This window comes from Hyla sarda, chromosome 9 (assembly GCF_029499605.1).
Source record: "Hyla sarda isolate aHylSar1 chromosome 9, aHylSar1.hap1, whole genome shotgun sequence".
NCBI lineage: Eukaryota > Metazoa > Chordata > Amphibia > Anura > Hylidae > Hyla > Hyla sarda.
Genome location: NC_079197.1, coordinates 29116931 through 29136857, shown reverse-complemented (window position 1 = coordinate 29136857; position 19927 = coordinate 29116931). Strand labels below are relative to the sequence as shown.

Sequence of the window (19927 nt, the reverse complement as noted above, 5' to 3'; positions counted from 1 at the left end):
AGACAAAGGTAGTCAGGACCTCATTGCAAAGTGAAATGCATGTACAGGTACAAATCTACAGTGAACATAATGCAAAAACCCTGCAAGTACTAAGATGTATGCATTAATTCCATTTAAAGGAGATATCCAGTGGTGAACAACTTATCCCCTATTCTAAAAATAGGGGATAAGTTTGAGATCGCGGGGGGGTCCGACCGCTGGGTCCCCCTGCGATCTCCTGTACGGAGCTCCGACAGCCCGCGGGATGCAACTGCAACGCCCCCTCAATACAACTCTATGGCAGAGCTGAAGCGCTGCCTTCGGCAATCTCCGGCTCTGCCATAGAGATGTATTGAGGGGGCATGTCGGCCGCCGCTTCGTGCGGAGGTCGACACCCGCTATCTGGCCGGAGAGCCTGGCCCCCGTACAGAGAGATCGGAGGGGACCCCAGCGGTCGGACCCCCCGCAATCTCAAACTTATCCCCTATCCTTAGGATAGGGGATACGTTTTTCACCACTGGACTACCCCTTTAAATTTAAAGGGGTATTCCAGCAGGGGATAAGATGTATGATCACAGGGGTCCCGCCGCTGGGACCCGAGATCTCGGTGCAGCCCCTGGCATTCTGTGCTGGGCGCTGCCTCCGAGGCCAACACGTAACGTCACAGCCACGCCCCTCGTGATGCCACGCCCCCATTTGTGTCTATGGGAAGGGGTGTGACGGGCGTCACACCCCCTCCCATTAACATGAATGGAGGGGGGCGTGACATGACATCACAAGGGGGCATGGCCGTGACATCACATCTCAGAATGCCGGGGGCTGCACCGAGATCACAGGGGTCCCAGTGCCGGGACCCCTGTGATTATTTATCTTATCTTTTGTCCTTTGGATAGGGGATAAGATGTATAAAGCCGAACTACCCCTTTCAGGTCCTTGGTGCAAATGTTGACAAATTTTGTAGGCCCATCGGCCATGACAAGGCAACCTCACTCATAGGAATGTACCTGGAGCACAGAAGACTTACGCCTCCCGCTTAGGACTAGACTCACAAACTGAACTCAGGATAAGTAAGAACTAGCTTTATTTTATAAAGAGCTTTGGACAGGCTAAAAACTATTCATACTCCCTACTACAGATGAGCGAACTTACAGTAAATTCAATTCGTCACGAACTTCTCGGCTCGGTAGTTGCTGACTTTTCCTGCATAAATTAGTTCAGCTTTCCGGTGCTCCGGTGGGCTGGAAAAGGTGGATACATTCCTAGGAAAGAGTCTCCTAGGACTGTATCCACCTTTTCCAGCCCACGGGAGCACCTGAAAGCTGAACTGATTTATGCAGGAAAAGTCATCAACTGCCGAGCCGAGAAGTTCGTGACGAATCGAATTTACTGTAAGTTCGCTCATCTCTACTCCCTACTTCCAATCCACAGTAGTTCCTGCTGAGATGTCTCTTATTGAAAGCGGGGACAATTGGCAATGAGCAGGGGACTGGAAGGTGCTGGAATGAAATCTGTGGTGGACTGGGGTAGGTTAGTATAAATGTTCTTACATTTATACTGTGTTGTATTTTCTAATGGCGCTATTTTTGGGTATATATTAAATATATGGCATACCTTTTTATTATTTTATTTAATAAAACTTTATTTTTGGTGGAGGGAAAAAAACAGCAATTCCACATTTTCTTTTTGGGTTTGTTTTTATGATGATCTCCATGCAGTACAAATTACATAAGCTTATTTAGCGTGTTGATATGATTACACCTTTACTAAATTTGTTGTTTTCTATGTGTTATCACTTTTGCGCACTAAAAATAGTTTAAAATTATAAAATTAGTTAAAGGGGTACTCTGCCCCTAGACATCTTATCCCCTATCCAAAGGATAGGGGATCAGATGTCTGATTGTGTGATTGTAGGGGTCCCACCGCTGGGGACACCCGCGATCTCCCTCCTGCACCCTTTAGAGCATCGCGTGCAGCGCCGGAGGCTCGTGACGTCACAATCGCAACCTGCTCGTGACTTCATACCACGCCCCCTGAATGCAAGTCTATGGGAGGGGGTGTTACGGACGAGCAGGGTGTGACCGTGACATCATGAGCCTCTGCCCCGCATCGCCATTAATCTGGCACGGAGCGCAGTTCGCTCCGTCCAGCAGATGTCTGGGGTGCCGCAACTGAGATTGCGGGGGTCCCCAGTGGCGGGACCCCCGCAATCAAACATCCTTTCCATAGGGGGATAAGATGTCTAGGGGCAGAGTACCCATTTAAGTCTCACCGCCCTACATTTTATCTTTCTCTTTCATGAAGGTTTGTTTTTTGTGGTGCAAGTCGACCTTTTTTTTTTTTTTTTTTTGTACCATTTGGTGTCTTTTTGTTCTGCTTTTCGGTTCAGGGAATGAACAAAAATCTGCAATGCTGACATTGTTTTTTGGTTGTTAGCCTTTGTTATGCCCAGCTATCATGGCAAACCATTGGCACCCTACAGTTGCATTGCAGGGGCGCTAATTGGCTTCCAGAGTATGCCCTGTCCATACTGCAGTTGCTATTGACCATTATCTCCCCTTGCTCTGCCCTCCCCCAGCTCTATCCCCTGCTGCTTCTATCTTGCAGAGCCACGGGTTTGAATTTTTCACCTCACAACGGCAGTGTCGGTTGTGCCCTGCAGGGATCCGCGCACAACGCTCGCTCCCGTCTGTCTGATTGGCAGGCGGGGAGCTGCGTGAGTATGCCATTTCGGACTCAGCTGCCAGGCCGGCGTGAGTCCGAAATCACTAAAAAAGGGACTCCTAGGGAGACCTCTAGTGGACAAAAGTATAAACACAAAAAACACAAAAGTATACATTTTTTTTTAATAGAACCCTATTAGAAAATTAATCTATACATATTAAACTATAAAAAAATATATATATATTTTTTGATGAGAGGTACTCTTTAAATGACTGGGACCGTATTTGGCTCCTGTCCTTGCCAAGCAGGTTGTCAGCTGTGTGTTAACAACTTTAGATTCTGCACGCTCAGCTCCTGATGTTGTGTCTCGTGGTACATTGACACCACTGTGTAGCTACCTGCCCTGGCCATAAATGTACAAAGTGGTACAGAAATTAAATTAAACTATTATAAAAAAAATAAAAAATAAATGTATTCCACAAACGCCCCCACTCTTGGCTATGGGCTGCGTCTGGTGTTGTAGTTTAGCAAGTTAATGGTCCCAAGCTGCTCAGACAAAGCCCATGGACAAGGGTAGTAATTAAACGGATCCCTCCAAGGAACAAACCAGGATAGAGGCAGCGCACAGGACTTCAAAGGTAAAATGGTTTATTTACCCGGCATGCAACGCGTTTCGCTGGATAACCAGCTTCATCAGGTCTGGATGCCTGATGAAGCTGGTTATCCAGCGAAACGCGTTGCATGCCGGGTAAATAAACCATTTTACCTTTGAAGTCCTGTGCGCTGCCTCTATCCTGGTTTGTTCCTTGGAGGGATCCGTTTAATTACTTCGCCTGTGTGTCCAGGAGCAGCTGCCGCTCTTCGCCCGTTGCAGGGTCACTTCACGCCTTCACCATAGTTGTACTTGGTCGCAGTACAACTATACTTGGTGAGCAAGTTTTCTTGTCTGTCTATATCATCTTTGCATTACGGTATCACACTAGGAGCGCTCTCCTTGTCTGCATGGACAAGGGTGACCCTGTTGTTGGAAGAAAGCAGCCATGGATTTCTAGTTTTGTGCATCCCCTGTACTTTGTGTAAAATATGATTGCTTGTATGGGACAAAGCACATAGCGATGTGTAGACTCCTGTTTGTAGTAGTTGTGTATGTTTATGTATAGAATTCCTTATAAACAATAGTTTGAGACAATCTGTTTCCATATTGAAACCGCCTGTTCAGCTCTGGCGACTGTGGGTTACAAATCCGCCACAGAGATCAGCGCAGTCTTCGGGATTTTTGTCTGCCGGCCAGCTTACTCATGTTGTGGTTTGCTTATACAGCTCTAGAGGTTTGCAAATTGTAGTGGTGCTATACAACTGTAAAAGGGATTTTTTTTTTTTTCTTAAAGGAACACCAACACAAGGTATGATTGAGATCAGTAGGGAAAAAATCATTGCCCAATGGTGTTAAAAGGGTTATCGAACAGTAGAAAGTTGTAATACCACACACAACCTGAAGACAGGTGTGGTGCTGTTTTTGGAACAAATCAGCTCTGTTTTCCTATTACTAAATAACCCGCTGCAGAAAATCCACAGCAAGTAACACTACAATTCACTTGTATGGGGCCAATACTGCCAGATTTGCTGACTAAAAGCAGATCGGCTGAAGTTAAAGGGTACCTCTCATCAAATAAACTTTTGATATATTTTAGATTAATGAATGTTGAATAACTTTCCAATAGCATGTTAATGAAAAATATGCTTCTTTCTATTGTATTTTTCCCGATCAGTCCTGTCAGCAAGCATTTCTGACTCATGCTGGAGTCCTAAACACTCAGAGCTGCCAGCCTGCTTTGTTCACAGCCGAACAGGCTGTGAACAAAGCAGGCTGGCAGCTCTGAGTGTTCTCCTTTGTGAACAAAGCAGACTGGCAGCTCGTAGTGTTTAGGACTCCAGCATGAGTCTGAAATGCTTGCTGCCAGGACTGGTAGGGAGACCCCTAGTGGTCATTTCTTCAAAGTGGAAAATTAAATAGAAAGAAGCATATTTTTTAATAACATGCAATTGTAAAGTTATTCTGCATACATTAATCTAGAATATGTCAAAAGTTTTTTTGATGAGAGGTACCTTTTAATTGGTAAGAAAAGAAAATAATCGAGGTGATACATTCCTTTTAAGTCACATACAGAGCAGTAGGGAAGGGCTTCTGCTATAGCTGGTTGCCTTACAGCTAGATATGGTCCTGATAGATGTGGGAGGATTGGAAATGAATGACCGCCTTTAGAACATATATGAACCATTATAAAGTTGTAAAATGTTTTCAGTACACATGATATATAAGTGTGTGTGTATATATATATATATATATATATATATATATATATATATATATATATCAATTCTGAACTGTGCCGGGTTCACACAGCGGAAAAATGGGCAACATGTTTTATTTTATGCAGTGATTATTGTCTGATTATGGGGATTTTCCCCTGTGTGAACCTGACCTAATGCTGTTAAAAAGTACAGTGGTCCCTCAAGTTACAATATTAATTCGTTCCAGGACGACCATTGTATGTTGAAACCATTGTATGTTGAGACTTTAACTCTATGGAAACCTGGTAATTGGTTCTAAAGCCCCAAAATGTCATCCGAAAAAAAGAAAAAATTGAGGATTAAAGAAAAATAAGTAGATAACTAATATAGATAAAGCAAGTCCTTACATATATAAGTAAGAAAGATCTGCTGGGAGCTGTAATCACTGTCTATGTCAGTGTTTCCCAACCAGGATGCCTCCAGCTATTGCAAAACTACAACTCCCAGCATGCCCGGACAGCCGTTGGCTGTCCGGGCATGCTGGGAGTTGTATTTTGAAACAGCTGGAGGCACCCTGGTTGGGAAACAATGGTTTATATAGAGGACAGGAGCTTCTTCAGGGTCCTATACAGTACACACAGTGTCCCAAATGGAGCCGCCCTTACCTGGTGTCCAAAGGAGCAGCTAACCCTGGCACAGGTAAGGAGTAGTACAGAATTTGTAATTCCTCCCTGTACTGTAGGGGGCGCTTCCAGACACCCAGTCAGTGCATGCACTTCAGTAATACAGGGGATTTACCAGTAAAAAGCCCATTCTGATTGGTCAGTTCCTCCAGTTGTGACACGTTTCACAGATCTGGACAGTCTGTAGGAATGTATTTTGAGTCTGGTTTCAAGTTACAATGGTCCAAAAAGACCATTGTATGTTGAAACTATTGTATGTTGAGGCCATTGTAAGTTGAGGGATCACTGTAATTGAATAGTCACTTTCCACATGGGTCATTGTGGTATGGTCATTGGAGACCTTTGGTTCATTATCTTGTTAGGATAGATTAATACTATATGCACCATATATATTATTACTTTATGCACCATTTAATCGCATCCATTGGTATGCCACTGAAAACGGGATGACGACCCATACTGTTTATGGGAGCAGCAGACCTTGCTGCTTTCTGTGGATGACCGGGGTCGCCTTGTGACTCTGTTCGGGACTTATGTGTACTTTCAGAGGGCTTTTGTGCTTTTAAAATACGACTACCAGAGGCCCAAACCTAGTATGAACCTGCCCTAAGAAGTACAGCAAGTCGGACTCCTTGATCTTTCAGAATTGGTATTAGAACGGTTTGCAGACCTTTTAATGTAGCCCTTCTGAGCCATGTACTCCACTCCGTTTTCCATTAACACCCATTAGGGATGTGGAAAGCCTATCGCCTGATGCCCGGGACATGCATTTCCGCCAGGAAGGTGAATTTTTCAGGCCCTTAGCCCTGCTTCGGGCAAGCAGAGCCGGACTTGAAAGCCCCTTACAAGCACAGCGACCCTCTGCGGGGTGTATGGAGCGGGCTCCTGACTCAAGCCCGCTCCATACTCTGCAGCCCCCAGCTGTTTTCAGTAGCAGGGGGCCCGCCGCTAATAGCCAGCATGCGGCGATCGCTTACCGCTGCTTCCCTGCTGTCTGTGGCTTGATAGAGCCTGGCTGAACTAGGCTCTATCAATGGATCGCAGAGCACACAGATCAATGGAGTTCAATAGAACTGCCTTGACCTGCATGAGGAATCTAATGATTTCTCCTAAAAGTCCCCTAGGTGACTAATAAAGTGTAAAAAAAAAAAAAAAAAAAAAAAAAAAAAAAAATTTAAGTTTAAATGACACACATTAAAGGGGTTATCCAGGAAAAAACTTTTTTTTTTTTTTATAAATCAACTGGCTTCAGAAAGTCAAACAGATTTGTAAATGACTTCTATTAAAAAATCTTAATCCTTTCAGTACTTATGAGCTTCTGAAGTTAAGGTTGTTCTTTTCTGTCTAAGTGCTCTCTGATGACACGTGTCTCGGGAACCGCCCAGTATAGAAGAGGTTTGCTATGGGGATTTGCTTCTAAACTGGGCTGAGGACGGGGTTGGGGCTGTCTTTGGAAGAAATTAGCTCTGTTTTTCTATTCCTAGATAACCCCTTTAATGTATCTCTGAGCCATGTAACATTTGTGTATGTGTGGGTATTGGTTTGTAGTGTTATCTTGAAGAAAATGCTCATTGTGGGAGTGACCGGTAATAATGGAGATGTAATTGTAGTGCAGTGGCGGCGATGTCCAGTCATAATGATCATTTATATATCCTAGATAAATGTGAGAAAATTATATTGGCGGTAGTTTGGTCTAGACTTCAGCAAAGTTTCTTCTTTTTTATTTTTTTCCCATATCCAGCATTTAGCAAAGCGAGGATACATTTCCAGCCAAACCAAATTCAAGTCTTGTTAAAATTTTAAGCTTTCAAGGGAAAATGTGATTTTTTTAAGGTTTTGAACTTGGCTGCTGTGTTCTGCAAAGAACGTAAAAATTCTGGAAGTATATAATTTGCTAAACCCTCTAGCCGTAAACTAAACTTCATACAAAGTAAATGCGAAAGTCAGTAGTTTACAATCCAAAGTAAGGTGATCCTGGGGCCAGTGGATGGTAGCAGTATACTGGTAGCCAGGGCTGCCATCAGAAATTTTGGGGCCCCTTACACAGCTCAGTTCTGGGCCCCTGGACACCCCTCACAGTACCGCCAATTGCACATATCGCGTTGCGCGTCCTACGACGTACATTATACCATCATTCTTTACTGAGCTAAACCTTGTAGTAGACGTTTTTCCTAAGTGACCAGAAAAGCACTTCCCTAAAACAAGCTCTTTGTGATCTAATAGAACAAGGTCTAACCCCATGTGTGTCTCAAAATACACTGCTCAAAAAAATAAAGTGAACACTTAAACAACACAATGTAACTCTAAGTCAATCACACTGTCCACTCAGGAAGCAACACTGATTGACAATCAATTTCACATGCTGTTGTGCAAAGGGAATAGACAACAGGTGGGAATTATAGGCAATTAACAAGGAGTGGTTCTTCAGGTGGTGACCACAGACCACTTCACAGTTCCTATGCTTCCTGGCTAATGTTTTGGTCACTTTTGAATGCTGGCAGTGCTTTCACTCTAGTGGTAGCATGAGACGGAGTCTACAACCCACACAAATGGCTCAGGTAGTGCAGCTCATCCAGGATGGCACATCAATGAGAGCTGTGGCAAGAAGGTTTGCTGTGTCTGTCAGCGTAGTGTCAAGAGCATGGAGGCGCTACCAGGAGACAGGCCAGTACATCAGGAGAGGTGGAGGAGGCCGTAGGAGTGGAACAACCCAGCAGCAGGACCGCTACCTCTGCCTTTGTGCAAGGAGGAGCGGGAGAAGCACTGCCAGAGCCCTGCAAAATGACCTCCAGCAGGACACAAATGTGCATGTGTCCACTCAAACGGTCAGAAACAGACTCCATGAGGGTGGTATGAGGGCCCGACGTTCACATGTGGGGGTTATGTTTACAGCCCAACACCCTGTGGGGTGGCATTAATTGGGGGACCGCACAGCCCTCCATGTGCTTGCCCAGAGGTAGCCTGACTGCCATTAGTCACCGAGATGAGATCCTCAGACATCTTGTGAGACCATGTGCTGGTACGGTTGGCCCTGGGTTCCTCCTAATGCAAGACAATGCTAGACTTCAGTGCTGGAGTGTGTCAGCAGTTCCTGCAAGAGGAAGGCATTGATGCTATGGACTGACCCGCCCATTCCCCAGACCTGAATCCGATTGAGCACATCTGGGACATCATGTCTCGCTCCATCCACCACAGACTGTCCAGGAGTTGGCAGATGCTTTAGTCCAGGTCTGGGAGGACATCCCTCAGGAGACCATCTGCCACCTCATCAGGAGCATGCCCAGGCGTTGTAGGGAGGTCATACGGGCACGTGGAGGCCACACACACTACTGAGCCTCATTGTGACTTGTTTTAAGGACATTACATAAAGTTGGATCAGCCTGTAGTTTGGTTTTCCATTTTGATTTTGAGTGTGACTCCATATCCAGACCTTCATGGGTTGATCAATTTGATTTCCATTGATAATTTTTGTGTGATTTGGTTGTCAGCACATTCAACTATGTAAAGACAAAATAATTTCATACGATTAGTTCATTCATTCAGATCTAGGATGTGTTATCTTAGTGTTCCCTTTATTTTTTTGAGCAGAGTACATGCCCATGCATAGAGTCCTTAATACTGGCATGTGCACAGAGCAAGACAAGCGTCTACTTCTCAGATTTCAGTAGACGACCCAATGTTGAGGTAGTCTGCTGCTCAGACGAAACCCCTGCTTAGACTATAGGGCTTTTTCTAAACTAATTTCACTGTGTTGTTTTGTGTATGATGAAGGTTTAGATGGTGTATGAAGATCTCAGTAAAGCATATAGAAATGGCACTGTGAGGATAGTACACTATGGTAAAATAGTCCATATATACAAAACAAAAAAAGAACAAAGTAAGTGCCATTATTCAAGTGGTCACTGGTGTAAAACTAGGAAAGCAAGAGGTGCACTCACACAACACCAAGAAGCACTGCACCGCAATGGTACGTAAAATGTGCGAGATGCCTTGAGCAGCCTGTGTCCACCCGCGTCTGAAAGAGTTTGAGGTCACAGAAACAATCAAGAAAGGAGACCCTCAGGGAATCTCAGTTGGCCAGAAGATCCTCAGGAGTCCTCAGAACATCCTTGCTGAAAATATATATGTATGATTTATTTCTGCATGACCAGACAAGATGTTTGCAAAATAACAAAAAGTTTATTGTAGATAAATCGGGACAACGCGTTTCAAGTGTCCAGCCATCTTTGTCAGGTCCATAATCCATAGACTTGAAGAAAAGGGTTAAACTCTTGAACTGTGTTGTCCCAATTTATCTACAATTTAAATTATCTTGCCCGGTCATACGGAAATAGATTATATATATATATATATATATATATATATATATATATATATATATATATATATATTCTTTATCCATCAGTGCCGTCTCCAGACAACCGTATGTTCTGAGGACTCCCGAGGATCTTCTGGCTAACTGAGGCTCCCCGTAGGTCTCCTTCCTTCACTATGGTACGATTGCACATTATAAGCTATGGGGTCTGAACATGTTACATACCATGATGCGGCTAAGTTAACACTGACTATTGTTTTAATGGCCTGTGATTGGTTAAAAATCCATTTAAAGTCTGCAGCCTGTATCCGTCAAGTTAAAGTTTGCCACATCTGTACCTTATCACTACTTTGTAGACTGTCAGAGGTTTATTATTTCATGCCATAGGGCTAGTTTCTATATAGATGACTTGACAGTGAGTTTTTTTTCTCTTTCCTTTCATATTACACATTGTATATTACGTCAGTCACCGGCAGTGTTATGTTTGTACAATATTTGAGGGTTGCGCTGTCATTGCCGTTGCAGACGTTTGAGTTGCATCAGTCAGTTCCTTCTTGCCAAATAAGCAGATGTCCTGCACTGTTAGGCAAAGTTTGTATCTGGCTTTCCTCAAAAGCAGAATTTGTGTTGACCTGCAGTATAAGGGGAGCCATGTTTATACAATATTTACAAACATTATAATCAGATTAGGAGCCTAAAGTCCCATTCACACCAACCAGTAATCGTGATTTACTCTTTTCCGAGAGCTTGTAATAATAATTGTTCAATGTGAATTGATAAGACTAGTGAAATAAATATGACTGATTATTGTCCTTTTAGTGATTGTGCCACCATAAAAATCTTTGTTCTTGGCATCACCATCAGTAGACGCGCGTGCCGCTCCTTGTGCACGGTGGCGCGTGGCGCTCCTTGTGCACGGTGGCGCGTGGCACTCCTTGTGCACGGTGGCGCGTGGCGCTCCTTGTGCACGGTGGCGCGTGGCGCTCCTTGTGCACGGTGGCGCGTGCCGTTCCTTGTGCACGGTGCCGCGTGCCGCTCCTTGTGCACGGTGCCGCGTGCCGCTCCTTGTGCACGGTGCCGCGTGCCGCTCCTTGTGCACGGTGGCGCGTGCCGCTCCTTGTGCACGGTGGCGCGTGCCGCTCCTTGTGCACGGTGGGGCGTGCCGCTCCCTGTGTACGGTGGCGCGTGGCGCTCCCTGTGTACGGTGGCGCGTGCCGCTCCCTGGAAGCACCATCTATGTTTTGTTTTCGTTTTTTACCCCGCTGGAGATGCTGTTCTTCTGGATCTTGTGCACTTTATAATGCACCCGTCTCATTTTTACCAATCATGCCTCTAAGTTGTTTTGGTTGTTTTATTGCCTATTTATTAATTTTTTCTTTTTAAGAGAAACTAGAGTTTATAGATGTGTAGCCATCTCTGTACTTATGTCCTCCTCCTCCATGTCATGTCTCAGGTTTCTCAGACAACAGATGGCCTGGATGCGGATCTTTGGAAAGATGGTTTATTTAAGTCCAAGGTGACAAGATATCTTTGCTTCACCAGAGCCTTTTCAAGAGAGAACGTAAGTCTGAACACCCACCAGCCACTTAGTTTCCATCCATTACTTAGTCATCTTCTCACCTTTTTCTTTTTGTTCTTCCTCAGAGCCATTTAGGAAACGTCTTGGTAGACATGAAACTCATTGATATAAAGGACACATTACCTGTGGGCTTCATACCCATCCAGGAGACGGTGGATACACGTAAGTGCTTGTCATTGGTGGACAGCTGAAAAAAAGGCTTTAGACTATGTTCACGCGGTGGAATTTCCGAGGGGTCCTAGCACCCGCCGTAACATTCAAATGTGCGGAATGTCCGCCCGTGTAGATATGCCGCACATTTTTGGTGGCGTGAACGTGGCCTTAGGTTGCTTTTTTTTTTTTTTTTTTTGAAGACCATTGCTAGCTAAGTCATGTCTTTAAAAGGCTTGTCCAGAATTAGAAAAAAAATGACTACATTCAAAAACGGCCCCACGCCTGTCCACTGGCTGTGTGTGGCAGTGCATTTACTTCAGTGGAGATGAGCTGCAGTACAACACATAACCTGTGAATAGGGGTGGTCCTATTTTTGAAATTCTCTACCCTCTGTCCCCTTTGTTGTCTACCATATATTTTAAAGTGGCTGAGCCTGGTACTGCAGCTCAAAGCTGCTTAGTCCTGTTCAAGTTCCTACGTCAGTGTTTTCAAACCATGGTGCCTCCAGCTGTTGCAAAACTACAACTCCCAGCATGCCCGGACAGCCTTTGGCTGTCCTGGCATACTGAGAGTTGTAGTTTTGCAACAGCTGGAGGCACCCTGGTTGGGAAACACTGACCTAGGAACTTGAACTGGACTAAGCAGCTTTGAGCTGCAGTACCAGGCTCAGCCACTTTAAAATATATGGCGTTGTGCTACGGTAAACAATGAAGAGGCCACAATACTCCATGCAAGAATATCCTACTTTCCCTTAAAGGGGTACTTCTCTGAAAAACATCTTATCCCCTATGCAAAGGATAGGGGATATGATGTCTGATCAGGGGGGCTTGCTCGCTGCTGGGGACCACCACGATCTCCGGCTTGGCACCCCAGTCATCTGTGCACAGAGTGAACTCCGCTCCCTGCAAGATGACTGGTGACTTCAGCCACCACGCCCCTCCATTCATGCCTATGGGATTAGGCCTGATGGCTACATACTAGCCATCACACATCATCTTTAAAGAGTACCTGTCATTAAAAGGGTACTCCACTGGCCTGCATTCAGAAGTAAATGTACTTTTCTTAACTAAGCAGGGTTCACGCTACGTTTTTGCCATACTGTTTTCAATCCGTTTTTTCTAAAGAAAACCGTATTGCAAAAAAACTGATGGAACAGTATGGAAAAAAGTAAACCGTATGCGTTTTTAAACAGTATACTGTTTTTAAAAGTGCATACAGTTCCGTCAAAAAAAAAAAACATACGTTTTTGAAAATTTTGTCCATTTTTAATGGGAGCGGTCTTGGGTGGGGACCTTAGGATTCAAATGTGCATGTGCAAAGTAAAAACATATACGTTTTTCCCGTTTGGAACCGTATACGTGTGCGTTTCCCATTGACGTCCATGTTAAAGAAAAACATATGCGGTTTCAGTATGGTTTTTAAAACGGAGTCCAAACCGTGGTTGACCACAATTTTGTTTCCGGTTTAAAAACCGTACTGCAACCGCATACGTTTTTTTTAACATGGACGTCAATGGGAAACGCACATGTATACGGTTCCATACGGTAAAAACGTATACGTTTTTACTTTGCACATGCGCATTTGAATCCTAAAGACCCCTCCCATTAAAAATTGACAACATTTTCAAAAACGTATGGTTTTTTTTTTCTATAAGAACTGACGGAACTGTATGCACTTTTAAAAACAGTATACTGTTTAAAAACGCATACGGCTTACTTTTTTCCATACTGTTCCATACGTTTTTTTGCCATACGGTTTTCTTTAGAAAAACGGATTGAAAACAGTATGGCAAAAACATAGTGTGAACCCAGCCTTAGGCTGGGTTCACACTACGGTTTGTAATTACGGTTCCCGTATACGGCTGGGAGGAGGGGTGGGCGGGGCTTAATCGCGGTGCCCGCACTCAGCCGTATTCGGGAACCGTAGTTAATGTATGTCTATGAGCCGACCGGAGTGAACCGCAGCCTCCGGTCGGCTGCTTTTTCGGCCGCATGCGGTTTTCCGACCGCAAGCAAAAACTCCGGTCGGCTCATAGACATACATTAACTACGGTTCCCTATACGGCTGAGTGCGGGTGCCGCGATTAAGCCCCGCCCACCCCTCCTCCCAGCCGTATACGGGAACCGTAATTACAAACTGTAGTGTGAACCCAGCCTTAGTCAGATTATATTCCCTAACTACTCCTAACACTTCTCCTGCCCTAAAAAAAAAAAAAATTCCGAGCTTTTAAAAGCTCTGTATCATGCCTTTCCCCTTACTCACATTGTGTGAGCTCCCGGCAGTAGAAAGTGGGCGTTCCCCAGGAGGCTCAACGTCACTGAAGCCTGTGAGAGTTGTGCCTCGCCATGCCCGACACGCACATCCTGAGTTTGGTCTCCTGCCAGGCTGGGAGGACAACAAACTGTTTGACAGAACAGAGCCACCTAGTGGCCGTTTTTTCAATCGCATTAAAAACACATAAAGGTTGAGAATTTGAACAGAAAGTAAATAGCAATGTGTCTTATAATTACATAAGGAACAATATATTAAAAGTTTAGTTTGGTGACAGATACTCTTTAATAAAAATAAACATGTATTAAATGTCTTACTGATTTATGCAAGTATGACTTATAAGAAGTACTTTTTAACATTGACTACCTGTCATAATATCAGATGTTTTTTTTCTTTTTTGGGGCACTGAAGAAACTTATGAGAAAATGTCATTCTTTGTAACGTTCCAAAACAGTGTTTTCCGACCAGGGTGCCTCCAGCTGTTGCAAAACTACATCTCTCAGCATGCTGGGAGTTGTAATTTTACAACAGCTGAAGAAACCCTGTTTGGGAAACACTGTTCTTAGAACTCAGTCCTATGACCATTGCCTTGATTATAATTCCATGTTTTTTTTCCCCTACAGAGGAAGTAGCCTTTAGGAAAAAGCGCCTGTGTATTAAGTTTATCCCGAGAGACTCCACGGAGGCTGCGATCTGTGACATCCGCATTTTGAGCCGCTCTAAACAGGCCCCACCTCAGTATACGTTCATAGGGTGAGTGTGATCCCTTTCAATGGCTCGGCAGTGCCACCGCTGCCTACAGCCTTCAACACGGTTCCCAAAAAGTCCACTACTTACCTACTTCCAGATGTTCTGTATTCTAGCATGTTAATGGGCAGTTTATATCTGACACCTAGGGGGACATCTATCAAAACCGGTCCAGACGAAAAGTTGCTGAGTTGCCCATAGCAACCAATCAGATCGCTTCTTTCATTTTTGAAAAGGCCTCTGAAAAATGAAAGAAACGATCTGATTGGTTGCTATGGGCAACTCAGCAACTTTTCGTCTGGACAGGTCTTGATAAATCTCCCCCAATGTGTCTTGAGTCAAAGGGCGTTATCCAACATTAGAAAAACAGAGCTGATTTCTTCAAAAACTGCATCAAATTTATCTGCAGGTTTTGTCTGGTATTGTAGCTCAGTTCCATTAAAATGAATAAAGCCAAGTTATAATACCACACACAACCTGAGGACAGGGGTGGTGCTGTTCTTGAAGAAATTAACTTTGTTTTTTCGATTGCTGGATAACCCCTTTAAATGGAACCTGTCATCAGATTTGTCCATATATAATGACTAGCAACCTGTTATATATGGTAAAATCATCTTCCTCACCATCCCCGGGAGACATTCCTGCCTACAGGAATGGTGAGGATATTATGTTAGAAAGTGTCCTTTGTCAGCCCTGTTAGTAGTATCCTGGGTGGCTATACTTACCTAGTCCCACTTCTTTGGCTGTAATCACGCCCCTCAGTGTGATTGATAGCCTGTGCACGGCCCGCGTCATCGCACAGCTCCGTTTGCTTAGGGGGCAGAGCGGTGACGTGGGCTGTCAATCACACTGAGTGGCATGATTACAGCTGGAGAAGATGGGACTAGATAAGTATAGCTCCCCGCCCGGGGGGCTACTTACGGGAGTGGCAGGGGACACTTTTATATGATATATCCTCACCATCCCTGCGGGCTGCAGGAACGTCTTTCAGGGATGTGAGGAAGAAGATTTTACCTCCTTTTATAACTCGTTCCCTCACAGAAAACACTGAGCTGGACCGTCCGTTGAACAACTAACACCAATGGGTCCTGCTGGATCCCATTGATTTTTTTTATGGGATCCATCTGGATTCCGTCTGGTGTCAGTTTATTTGTTCGGAGAAAGAAAATTATTGTTGCATTTTTTTTTTTTTTCTCGGCATACACCCCACTATTTTAACGAATTCTGCCCACAGCCCTTCATGAATGGAGCCTTGACGTAGATGTGAACTTAGCCTTAGTTTTTAAAGGGGTTGGCAAAAATGACTCCTTGTATGGATGTTATGGAGAAGGCGGGGGGGGGGGGGGGGGGGTTGTGAGCAGGCTGGCTGTCAATCAAATCTGACCTTTTCTGTGCATACAGCTATGCCAGTGTTTCCCAACCAGGGTGCCTCCAAAAACTGTGGGAGTTGCAGTTTTGCAACAGCTGGAGGCACCCTGGTTGGGAAACACTGGTCTATGCAGTAAAAAGGTCAGAACTGCTGGCCTAGGAGGCAGCGTGCCGCCACATACTTCGCAGGCCTTTAACAATTGCACCAGGTCCCACGAGACCTGATGCAATCTCAACCTTTGCCATGCCTGAGCAACATGTCCAAAGATGTTTTAAAGGACACTAACGCTTATAAGTGCCGATGTAACCGTTAAGTAGCATATCCACATAAAATTACTTTTTTTTTTTTTTAAATGTAATTTTCATTTGCACAGCCCACTGTTCCAAAAATCTGTCAAACGCCAGTGGGGTGTAAATACTCACTGCACCCCTTATTAAATATTTTGAGGGGTGTAGTTTCCAAAATGGGGTCACATGTGGGGGGGGTCCACTGTTCTGGCACCACGGGGGGGGGGGCTTTGTTAAAGCACATGGCCCCCCGACTTCTATTCCAACCAAATTCTCTCTCCAAAAGCTCAATGGCGCTCCTTCTCTTCTGAGCATTGTAGTTTGCCAGCAGAGCACTTTATATCCACATATGAGGTATTTCCTTACTCGAGAGAAATTGGGTTACACATTTTAGGGTGATTTCTCTGCTCTAATTAAAAAACTGGGTCTACAAGAACATGCGAGTGTAAAAAATGAAGATTTTGAATTTTCTCCTTCACTTTGCTGTTATTCCTGTGAAACACCTAAAGGGTTAACACACTTACTGAATGTTATTTTGAATACTTTGAGGGGTGCAGTTTTTATAATGGGGTCATTATTGGGGTATTTCTAATATAAAGGCCCCTCAAATCCACTTCAAAACTGAACTGGTCCCTGAAAAATTCAGATTTAGAAAATTTTGTGAAAAATTTGAAATTGCTGCTGAACTTTGATGTCTTCCAAAAGTAAAAACATGTCAACTTTATGATGCAAACATAAAGTTGACCTATTGTATATGGGAATCATTTTCATCATACTTTGGAATTTTTCACCAAGAAATGATGCAAGTATTGACAAAAACTTAACACTGACATAAAGTAGAATATGTCACGAAAAAACTTTCTCGGAATCAGAATGAAAAGTAAAAGCATCTCAGAGTTATTAATGCTTAAAGTGACAGTGGTCAGATTTGAAAAGGGGTCTTTAAGGGGTTAAAAAAAAACAACAACAACTTTTATTAAAAATAATTTGAAAGAAATAAAGACAGTAACTCTCTTAGGGTGTATTCACACGTACAGTATCCTGGGCATATTTGATGTGCAGGATACAGTACGTGTAAATGGACCTTAACCCCTTAAGGACTTAAATTTTTTCACCTACAGACCCATATCAGGGCTTGTTTTTTGCACCACCAATTTTACTTTGTAATGACATCAATCATTTCATCACAAAATCTATGGCGAAACCAGAAAAAAAAATTTGTGGGGCAAAAAAAAAACAAGAATACCTAATTTATGTAGGTTTTATTTTATTTTACTACCTAAAAAAAAAAATTATAACTACATGCACCAAAATTTGTACATTTAAAATTGTCATCTTCTGACCCCTATAACTTTTTTATTTTTCGGTAAACGGGGATGTTTGAAGGCAAATTTTTTAGACTGTGAGCTAAAGTTTTTATCGGTACTATTGTTGTTTTGTTGGGACTTTTTAATCACTTTTTATCATTTTTATAGGGTATACAAAGTGACCAAAAACATAAAATTTGGGAATTTGGTTTATTTTTACGTCAACGCCATTGACCGTGCGGTTTAATATTTTTATAGTTCAGACACCTGCGCAGGCGGCGATACCACATATGTTTATTTTTATTATGTTTTCATATTTTTTATATGGGATTTGGGAAAAGGGGGGTGATTCAAAGTTTTAATATGGAAGGGGTTAATGTTTTTTTTTTTTTTTTTTTTTTTTAAATACACTTTATTTGTCCCTTAGGGCACTTTTATGAGGAATCAATAGATTCCTTATACAGATCAATATAGTTCCATACAACTACATTGATCTGTTTGCTCTACGCTCAATTGATAAAGCCTGGACCAGCCAGGCTCTATCAATGCAGGAGCCACAGCAGCCACGAGAGCAGAGGTAAGCCCTCTGGCTACCTTAGAAGTGGATCCACCCCCACTGGACCACCAGGGACTGGTAAATGGTCCCTTTAGATCGCTGCATGTCGGCTATTAACGGCAGCCCCCAGCTACAGGAATCAGCTGGGTGCCAGCTGGTATGGCACGGGCTCGAGTCCATGTTTTAGTAGTTTCTATAATTTTTTTTTTTCTTTAAAAGCCAAATGCTTTAAAAATGATAAACTAGCGGTTACTTACCTCTATCATCCCACACTGATCCCCCTCCCCCATGAATGCTCCCATCAGCACGCTGGTTTTCCTATGGGTGAGGTCGTCATGTTACTATCACTGCAGCCAATCAGCAGCCTCTGCTGCCAAGTGGCGTACTCCAGGCATCACTACGCAATGATAGGAGCCATAATGCTCCACTGATTGGCTGCTGCAGTGGTCACATGACAACTGCGCCAAAAGGAAGACAAGGTTGTCAACGGGAGCCTGAATGGGGGATTAACTCGGGATCGGAAAGGTAAGTGACTGTTGGTTTATTATTTAAAAAAAAATAAAAAAAACATGAATAACTCCTTTTTAAACTAGAAAGAATATGAGCAAATAGATGTTTTCCCATTTTGTTCAATGACTTTAACAAAAAAAAAAAAGGCTGTCCCTTTGACCTCAAAGTGAATATAACCTTCCGACCGAACTTGTTCATTCTTTAGGCGGAATCTGCTGTGCTCAATTGGCACTGGCCACACTCGGAAGCTCCGGACGGAAGGTTATATTCATTTTGAGGTTTACAGAATTTCTATTCTACATACCGTATATACTCGAGTATAAGCCTACCCGAATATAAGCCGAGGCCCCTAATTTCACCCCCAAAAACCCAGGAAAAGTTATTGACTCGACTATAAGCCTAGGGTGGGAAATACATCATCCCCCCCATGTCATCATCCCCCCCCATGTCATCATCCCCCCCCCATGTCATCATCCCCCCCATGTCATCATCCCCCCCCCATGTCATCATCCCCCCCCCATGTCATCATCCCCCCCATGTCATCATCCCCCCCCATGTCATCATCCCCCCCCATGTCATCATCCCCCCCCATGTCATCATCCCCCCCCATGTCATCATCCCCCCCCATGTCATCATCCCCCCCCATGTCATCATCACCCCCGTCATCATCACCCCCGTCATCATCACCCCCGTCATCATCACCCCCGTCATCATCACCCCCGTCATCATCCCCCCTCCCCTTCATCATCAATCACCGCCTGTCAATCCCTTTCAGTGGTCTTCAACCTGCGGACCCCTAGATGTTTCAAAACTACAACTCCCAGCATGCCCGGACAGCCATCGGCTGTCCGGGCATGCTGGGAGTTGTAGTTTTGTAACATCTGGAGGTCCGCAGGTTGAAGACCACTTCGGCCTTCGTCATCATCCGGACCCCCCCTTTAGTTTTCTACTCACCTCCCCTCGGTGGGAAGGAAGTGTGAGCTGGTCTGGGCCATCTATGCTGCAGGGACCGTCCGGTGGGGAGGGTTAGTCGTTCCAGGCTGTCCATTTTCACCGGGAGGCCCTCTTCTCCGGGCCGGCCCCGGCCTAGTGACGTTGCCTTGACGACGACGCACAGGGACGTCTGCTGCGCACGGCCTTACAACTCGCTTTCAGTTTTATTGAGAACCCTAACATCATAGCCGTCTGTCTAGCACATGGGGCAGAAGGGGAGCCGGG

General features: G+C 44.2%; 1 protein-coding gene across 3 annotated transcripts in view; it reads left to right on the top strand.

Moving 5' to 3' along the window:
- MVB12B (multivesicular body subunit 12B) overlaps positions 1-19927 on the top strand; it is a 117376-nt gene that overhangs the window by 29068 nt on the left and 68381 nt on the right. For all 3 annotated transcript variants that reach the window (XM_056540967.1, XM_056540965.1, XM_056540966.1), the window contains exons 3-5: positions 11384-11491; positions 11575-11671; positions 14557-14686. In XM_056540967.1, the coding sequence (XP_056396942.1) occupies positions 11384-11491; positions 11575-11671; positions 14557-14686 (335 nt within the window). The remainder of the gene's footprint in view (positions 1-11383; positions 11492-11574; positions 11672-14556; positions 14687-19927) is intronic.